The 9,679-nt window shown below is 33.0% G+C and overlaps 1 protein-coding gene across 1 annotated transcript; it reads right to left on the bottom strand.

Moving 5' to 3' along the window:
* Positions 1-7,216: 7,216 nt before the first annotated feature.
* Positions 7,217-8,038, bottom strand: LOC112099003. Its single transcript, XM_024186101.1, has one exon. The coding sequence runs from the start codon at positions 8,036-8,038 to the stop codon at positions 7,217-7,219; it is 822 nt and encodes a 273-aa protein (XP_024041869.1).
* Positions 8,039-9,679: the final 1,641 nt, after the last annotated feature.

The raw sequence follows: 9,679 nt of genomic DNA, 5'->3' as shown, positions 1-9,679 counted from the left end.
TTTCAAAATAGGTCCAATTTCAAAATTTCAAAATAATGCTTCGTCAGTCCCAAAACTTTCTGAAGTTATGATATGACCCAAAATATGTGAAATTATAGAATGACCCAAAATATTTAAATATTTTCAAATAGGTTCAAATCCGAAATTCAAATCAATATTTATTAAAATCAAAGATTGTAATAATTCTTTCATTTTAGTCCATAACTTGAAAAACAATTTAACTCCATAAAACCATTTTCTTATTATAAAAGCACAATACATAAATTTTTGTTTAACCAACACATGTGGTTTGTTATCATCAAAATCAATATTTATAGGATATAGGCTAACAACTATGATCTGTGAAGGTAGCGAAATGATTTGTGGTTGTGTGCATATGTTTGTCTGTGGTTGTGTGCTTGTGTTATAATTTTATTTTGTTTTTTATTTGTTAATTATTTTTTTTAGCTAACCCGATTGGGTAACCCGATCCGATCAAGATTTGATCGGGTTGACACAAATACACCCGATCAGATTATACTCACAATTTTTCGGGTCAAGTCGGGTCGGATCAGATCGGGTCGGGTATTTTGCCCACCCCTAATTCAATGTGTGGTTTTGCTTTTATATCACATCCGGGTAGTTTTGTTTCCAAAGTAGTCTCAAGAGCTCTTAAGTAGCTACTTTTAAAGTTATTGTCAGCATAAAATTTTCCATCATGATAAAAGTCAAAAAGAGACTCCACGAGCTTAATATCTTCTTCTAAGGTCCAAAATCTTGACTTTGGAGGTTGTAATGCCATTTAGCTATTAAAACAAAAAACTAAACAGTAAAAATTGCACCAACATGAAACAAAACAAACTCAAATTAAATTACAAGTGGTAATAAAATAAATCCTCCATGTCACATTCAAAATAATATTGTCAATTTAGTTTCAAAAGTTTCAACAGATACTAAAATACAACAAAATTTCAGAAAAATAAAAATGAGTAATACATTCATTTTCCATGTCATCAATCTACTTGTTGTCCACTGATTATACATTTGTTGAGCTAAGTTTGCCCTCCATACATTCTACTCTTTCGAAGTTTTGATACTCGATATTAAGCTTCTAAATGATTTGACCCCAGTTACAACATCAAATGACTCCTCAAAAGGATCACATGGCATCTCCCTCCTAACAAAATTGTGTAACGAGAAACATGCCATGATAATCTTATTTTGAGTCTTAATAGGTTAAAAGGAAGGACTCCTAAGAATTGCCCGTCGGTTTTTCAACATGCCAAAGCATCTTTCAATAACATTCCTAGCGGATGGATGCTTCACGTTAAAAAAATATTGTGGGTTAGTAGGTTGGTAGTTTTCCCTCCAATCATTGAGGTGATATCGTTGTCCACGATAAGGAGTGAGAAATCCCGGACTATTAGCATACCCAACATCCACTAGATAGTAGTAACTTCTAGAATTAAGAAATATTAAGTTTTAGATAACTAAAGTTTTTATATTAAACAACTCGTTTAGTTCTAGTACATTCAAACCATTTATTTTCCGTAGATCCCCACGAAAGACTCTACCATCAGCAGCTGAACCTTCCCAGCTCACTAAAACATAAATGAATTGCATATCTTGGGAACATACTCCTAAGACATTAGTGGCAATCTCCCCTTTTCGATTCTGGTACCTAGGGTTATTTGCTGCAGGCACCCTCACTCTAATATATGTTCCATCTAATGCTCGTAAACAATTCTATTATCAATGCCAAAGAAAAAAAATAATTATTTATATCATACAACATATTTAGCATATAAGAAAAATGAATATAACAATGATATATACCTTAAACCATTTCCATCTCTCATTAGTGGAGTTTTCTGAAACTGGCTTAGGCTTTTTCAATAATTCTCCATGGAGTCGTATCACAGAATGCAATACATTGTGAAAATACTTACTAACAGTGTCTCCCGATCTAAAAAATTTAAACCTAATCACTATGCTTTTCACATGATGCACTATTATATGTAAAAACATGGCAACTTGATCATCGACTAATAAATGTTTTGCTGGTTTTAGCTCCCCGTTCATTTCAAGCATAGTGCATAGATTTGTAAATGCACGCTTATCCATTCTAAGTTGGGCTATGCAAGTTGCGTCGCTATCATAAGCTAATCGGTGAAAATTTTTTCTATTTGTGAAGAAATCGAGCACATACATTTCATGTCTTAATGATTTTTCCAGATTGATTAGTGTTAAAAATCGTATGGTAATGAAGGGGTGAAAATGTTATTTTGTGCTGTTAATGTAATTTATATTTGCAATTGTGTAACATATTGTGAATTTCTAATTATTTTTCTAAATATTTGATTTTTTGTATTTTTATGTGTTTATTAGGTAAAAATAATAATTTCATGCAATTTGAGGCTCCAAACAAATGGAAGTCCGAGAAATTATGTCATTGTCGAGGAGGATCCAAGACTTTTGTTGTAAATTTTTAAGTTTTTACCACGATAAATATGATAATTGTAAAATTATAAGTTTTTATAATGTTAGGTATGGTAATTGTTAGTGGAATGTGTTGGATGTGTTTGAGTAGATTAAGTTAGATTTATATTTTATTAGTGAGACAAATGTAAGGCTAAGATGTAATTAGATTTATTTATTTGTGTGGTGTTGATTTACCATATATTAGTATAAATAGAGGGGGGGGGGGGACACACCTCTTCACACATTCTCTTCTCTTCTTTCCCCCCAAATTCTTCTTCTCATCTCTCTTTGTAATATATTTTCAATCAATAAAATTAGTTTTATTTCAATTTTCAAATTCCATTTTTTAATTATGCATTTTTCAATTTTAATAATTTTCTTTATTTCAAAAAATGTTTAGCTAAATATTAGTAGTTAGGGGAATGTGAATGTAACGCCACAAATTCGCATACATATTAAATTATGGAAATTGGGCTTTCATTGAGAATTATGGGTGGCCTATAACCCTTATTTAGAAAGGGGTACTAATTAAATAGAGGTTATTTATGAGATCATTTTGGAAAAGGGCTATTTTTCCTTATTGAATAGGGTTTCTTAAGATCCCCTATAAATACATACTTTTCCCCCTTCCATAACCCTAAGTTCACAACGTTTATCCTTCTTCTCTGCTGCTCTTTACGCTCCTACCCAAATCTTAGGATTCAAACCTTTGTTTAGGAGAGACTCAAAGCGACAGGTAAGTTCACAACGTTTATTCTGAACAGCATGAGTATCTCGAATTTTTAAAGCTATATTTTCTGAACGAATTTTCTTATAAAATTTATATTTCTGGAAACTAGACATGTAGGGCTTCTTGATTAAATTTTATTTCATTAAATTCAACTTCGTTTTCAATTTTATACGTATTTTGGAAATAGAAACCACTGCACTGGAAATCCACGATTCCAGTATTGTGATCAGATTCAAAAGACTATTTGTACCACCAAATGAACTCAAAACATTCTGAAAGTTTTTATGTATGTTAATATATGTGTCTAGGATTCGCAGTTTTAATTTCATAATTTTCTGATTAGTATTTTATTTTATAAAAATCACGGAACCCGTTCTGTTTGGTTTAGATTATGTGAAAACAGTTTCGAATTTGCTGAGAAGTAAATAGTTTTTAAAATGTTTTTGATATCGGATTCTCTTGTAAATTTTACATGGGGTACTCATGGATGTCCAGAATGGTTCCATAGGATTTTATATCATTCTGAGACTTGGATTAAGAGTTAAAATTCTGAGAATCAGACCTGTACGGGTATGAATTAGAAAATCAAATTCTTAGAATAAGTTATTGATTGTCATATCTTGTATTTGTTTAAGGTTTTGAAGGTGTTTGAGGCTCTTAGAAGCTTAGAGGTGTGTTAATCCAAGTTCATTTGTCGAGGTAAGTAACTTCATTCCTAATGTACTGGATATGTAGAAGTATTTTGATATTATTATTATAAGTATAAATGTTTTGATACTACTTAAAGGATTACTAATTTTGATAACAAAATTAGCTTTATGTAAATGTTTTCAAACCATTCTTTTTAACAAAGTATTTTATAAATGCTTTTTAATATGTAAATGATTTTATGACATGACAACCTTTTATGATTTTATCTTTAAAATGTTATACAAGCCTAAATTATTGTTATGAACTTTTATAAATCTGATACGAATGTTTTGTACCCATATATGATTTCAATTACTGATAATTGTATGAGATTCCTAATGTTTTGGCTCATTGTCCATAGTTATTCTGATTCTGATTCTGATCGTAATATACGATATATCTGTCTGGACCAGTACTGGGTTTCTGTTCTGAATGTGCACGCGATATTCTGATTCTGTTTCTGGCCGGGTCACCGGGACTATAGGTGACACTATGTGACATGAGCTAACCTGTTTGTTTTCTGTATACGTATTACATGATTTGATTCGTAAGTAAATATGCTTTTGAATATTCTGAATTATTAAGAATTTATCTTATGTTATTGTGATATATCGTTTTATGAAAATTATGGATTATGATATATGCTTTAAACAAAAGAAGGCTTGCAATATTTTTGGTATCGATAGGCCTAGTGTGTTAGGAATGGTTTTACTTACCGAGTTGACGGCTCACCCCTCGTCATTACTTTTTTTGCAGATTAAGTTTCTTTTGAGAGGTGCACTTAGCTTTGGAGTTAATGATTTCCAGTTTCCGTTTGCTATTGAATAAGAGGAGGAATAGACTTGTGTTTCTATTTAGTTACTTTTATTATGAACGTGTAATTTGGAGTTTGAGACTTTTGTTATTATTTTTATATGTCCTCGAGAGAGATTATTTAGTATTTGACGTTTGGATTTATGGATTTATTTGAATAAGAATTGGAGGAATTTCAGTTTGAAACTTATGAGTAAAGATTATGATTTGTGAGTAACCTCCTTCTTCACGTGCTCCGCACGTATTAGATTTGGGGTGTTACAGTGAAACTCTTAGTAAAAATATGGTTTAATAGTAAAAATATGGTTTAATCAAATTCTATTTTTCATTTTGTAAATCGAATTGTTTTATATTTAATTTTATCCATATTTTATATTTTGAAATTTTGATTTATTGTAAACAAACAGGGGAGTTTGGCACAATGAATTCTTAATATCTTAGTATAAAGTATGGTAAAATGGTATTTTGATTTATTGTAGACAAATTAAGTTTTGGCACATTAAGTTCTTAATCCATAATAAAATAAATGGGAAAATAATTTTAATTTATACAATTAATCCTTTGGGAATAAAATAAAAATAATTTGTTAAATTATATTTATTACTAGGAGTGGATCCATAACCATAACTAATTCAATTTCATAGTTTTTTCCTAAATTAAATTGCATGTTTTTAATTTTAATTTTAATTTTTTTATAAACTTAAATAAACAAATTAAATCATTTCTTTGTAGATCGACCTCAGACTCACCGAGTTATAATATAACAAGATACTCTTATACTTGAGAGTTAGAAATTACTTTTAAGTCGTGTCACAAATTATTTCTCCAAACATATTTTATAAACTTCACTAAGCAAACAACTACTTGCATAGTTTGAAACCAGTCCATAAATGTAGCCAATTTCTTCTTTTTAAAATTATTTGTCTCAGTTAAACTTAAGTCATCCATTACTGCAACAACAAAATGAAATTGAAGTTAAATTCAAATTGTATCAATTTAAGTTGATCTACGAGTTTTATTCATTTACGAGGGAAAAAAATACTGCAGATATATATTATTTACAAAACCCATTCATATACATTAATGTGGCGTGATATAAATGTAAGAGTGAAGATTTTAGGGGAAAAATAAAACAATAAATAAAAAAGGAAAAGTAGAAAATTGTTCTTAAATTAAATTGGTATCTAATTCCAAAGTCAAGGGACAAGAATAAAATAGGATGTTGCAAAGTTGCGAGTCTAAATAAAAGTTTCAATAGGGTCAGCTCAGGTTTTTTTTTTTAGGTTCATATTATTTTAATTAATCTAAAAAATTATACTAAAGAGAAGGGACAAAGAAATTAAAGTCAGCCTGAGGGGACGAACGAGGGCTTAATACATAAAGATTAAAGAAAGCTAAAGAGAAATTGCACGGCACTTGGATTGACATGTTAATGAATGTTGTGAAAATAGTGAGAACAATCCTTGAAAAAGCAAACAAAAAGAAAGAGACCAATTAGATTTCGCTGAAATCAAAGTGATCATCATTACATATTTACATGTCTTGCAAGCCTTAATGAAAGCTAGAATTGTACATATATTACGAGATAAATCAAAAGGAAAAACTACCAAACCCCTTTATATGTATTCCTTCAAAATTTCTACTAACACTTAAAAATGCCACTGTATATTAATTCAAATTTATTTCTTATGATTACAGCAAAAAAATTTGGCATCCCCAAACACAAAACATAGACATCAGTAAAGTCAATTACGGATTGGAAATATGCTTCTAGATGCAATCATAATTTCAGGGCAAAATTAACATTTTTCTCTTAGACAGGTCATTAAACACTTGGTAGGCATATATCTATAAACCCATCCATTCACAATAGAATGAAACAAAATCTCAATCAAATCCTCATAATAACTTATTCAAACAAAATGACACATCTGAAAATTCAAAATTAATTCAAATTAAAGCAACAAAATCTCAAATAGCCCTCTTCAAACTCATTCTCCATCATCTCATAAGCTAAACTCATTAAATAACCACAATAGCCACACAAGAATAATTACAACAACTAACAATAACAAATCAACAATACCATCAAAACGATAAAAGTGACAACACTAAAACAGATGAAAAGAGATGAAAAATCGTACCTACGGTGAGAAACCGTGAAGCTAAGGCGTTGATACTTACTAAGATAGCTTCGGCGAACGGACCCATTGTCGTAGCTCACTGGCTAACAAATGAAACTCGCTATCGGAAATTGAGATTTTAACTTTTGTTTTTGAGAGGCTTTGATTTGATTTTGAGTTATGAGAGCTGTGAAATCGCAGAATAATTTGCAAATGAGGGTTATTTGTCAAAGGGTAGAATTGGGAATAAAAATATAATTAAGAGTAAAATTGAGAATTTAAGCCTTTCATTTGTGTGGAATTTAGATTTCCTCACTGTTGCGAGAGGAGACCAAATTCCTCAACTTATGGAAACTAGATTTCCATCAGAATTTTTTTTTTTTTTGAAAAGAGATTTCAATTAAATCAACGATAAGTGGAGATACATCACTTGTGAAGGATATGAACCCTTCCACACAACAGTCTCGCACTTTTCTAAAGCTAACTTAGCTAAAGAGTGGGCAATAACATTACAAGATCTAGGCGTATACTTAATACTAACACGTTCGAAGTTTTCCACTAACTTCTGAATTTCTGAAACAACCCAATAGATCTCGGATTTGCTGCCCTGCTTGTTGTTAACTAAACTGACCACACCTTGAGAATCTGATTCCACGATTACAGCTTTCACTTTTGCTTCTCTCGCCACCAACATACCCCATTCCATAGCTTCTGCTTCCGCATAAGAAACATCTCCATGAAACTTAGAAACCTTGATAGCAGCTGTTGTAACATGCCCCGAACCATATCTGATCACTGCCCCCAGCCCTACAATGTTCTTTTCGAAGTTGATAGCTGCATCAATGTTTACTTTTACAAAGCCATCTTGAGGGGGATTCCATGTCTGAGGAGGTACCCTCTGCTTTGTTTCACTACAAGCCTCAGCTGAAGAATGTACCCTCTTATAAGCTGCAATCATAGCTTCAGGTTTAGCTACCATAATCTGGGGGTTCTCCTTTTTTCCTTTGAAAAGCAACTGATTCTTAGCATTCCATTTTACCCAACAAATTGTTACCAACAGCTCCAGGTTAGCTCTGTTTCTCATTCTTTTCATAGCATGCAGCAAACTTAAAAAATCTTGACTGTGAGCTGCATGAATATCATCTTCAAAATGGATTAGCTTCCATACCTTCTCAGCCGATTTGCAGGCCACTAGAGCATGAAAAACATTTTCCATTCCCATTTTACACACTTGGCAAGTGGGTTCCTAGATTATCTTTTTCTTCCACAGATTCTCAACTGAGGGGAGTTGGTTTTTGGCTGCTCTCCAGGCAAAAATTCTGATCTTTTGAGGTAAAGTAAGAGACCAAATAATATTCTACTCATTTTTGGAAACCACTGAGCTTGAAGGCGTGGCTGGAAACTTTATTTGGAGAGCTGTCTGGTACCCACTTTTAACCGAGAACTGGCCATTTTTTTCATAATGCCAAATCAGCGCATCCTCCCTTGGTCTTCGAGGCAGAGGAATCTTAGTAATTAAATCAGCATCCATTTTGTCGAAATGCTCATAAATCCTCTTCTCATTCCAGCAGTTTGCCGTCGAAATGCTCATAAATCCTCTTCTCATTCCAGCAGTTTGCCTCATTGATTAATTCAGAGACCATAGCATCAGAAGGCAAAGTTGGCTTAACCACTGGCTGGAATGTTAAAGGCTGTGGGATCCAATTAGCCTTATGAATATGAATTTTCTGACCATTGCCAACTCTCCACCTAGAGCCCGAGCAAATTATTTTCCTTCCCCACAGAATGCTTCTCCAAATAGATGAAGGGTTTGAGCCGAGTTTTGCATCCAAGAAATTTTTTGACTGGAAATACTTGGCTTGCAGGACCCTTGCCACCAGCAAGTCTGGACATTGCTGAAGCTTTGCTGAAGACAAGGCTGTCATCAGCAAATAAAAGGTGCGAAATCTTCAAATCATTTCCAAATGATAGCCCATGAATAAGTCGTTGTTGCTTAGCCTACTGTAGTAAGGAAGAAAAGGCCTCTGCACATGTAATAAACAAATACGGAGAGAGGGGGCAACCTTGTCTTAAGCCCCCCCTTTGGGGTTTAATTAAGCCTTTCACTGAGCCATTTATTAACACAGAAAATGAAACCGAACTAATGCACCTCATGATCAAGCTAATCCATTGGTGCGAGAAGCCTAGTTTTTTCAAAGTTTGCTCTAAAAAATTCCATTCCAATCTGTCATAAGCTTTACTAACATCAAGCTTTAATGCAATTAATCCATTTCACTTGCCTTTACAATGCCTTATCTTGTGCAAACATTTGTAGCCAACTATGATGTTGTCAGTGATCAACCTATTGGGGATGAAGGCACTTTGCGACGGAGAGATGATTTTGTGCAAAATTTGCTTAAATCTATTAGCAACTGTTTTAGCTACAATTCTATAGATAACATTGCACAAACTAATAGGCCTAAAATCTATCACTTTCCTAGGCTTTCCAATTTTTGGTATCAAAGCAATGTAAGTGTGATTTAGAGGGCCTATGGTACCTTGTGAATTGAGGATATGCAGACAAGTGGTGAGCACTCCCTCCTTAACCGTATGCCAATGCTTTTGGTAAAATACTGCTGGCAAACCATCCGGCCCCAGAGCCTTCGTTGGGCACATTTGACTCAAAGCTTCCAAAACTTCCTCGGCTGTAAACGGTTCCCCCAAACTCTCATTCATGCTGGCTGAAACTCTCGGAGTTATTCCTTCCAAGGCTGCTGCAATTTGATCTTGGCTCGGCTGGGTTGATGTAAAAAGATTGGTGAAATAGTTGCAAAACTCATGCTCTACTTCTTTTGGCTTCTCAATCCATCTTCCAAAATTATCT

The sequence above is a fragment of the Citrus clementina genome, unplaced genomic scaffold (assembly GCF_000493195.1).
Source record: "Citrus clementina cultivar Clemenules unplaced genomic scaffold, Citrus_clementina_v1.0 scaffold_4, whole genome shotgun sequence".
Taxonomy (NCBI): Eukaryota; Viridiplantae; Streptophyta; class Magnoliopsida; order Sapindales; family Rutaceae; genus Citrus; species Citrus x clementina.
This window is presented reverse-complemented; position numbering and strand designations above follow the sequence as displayed.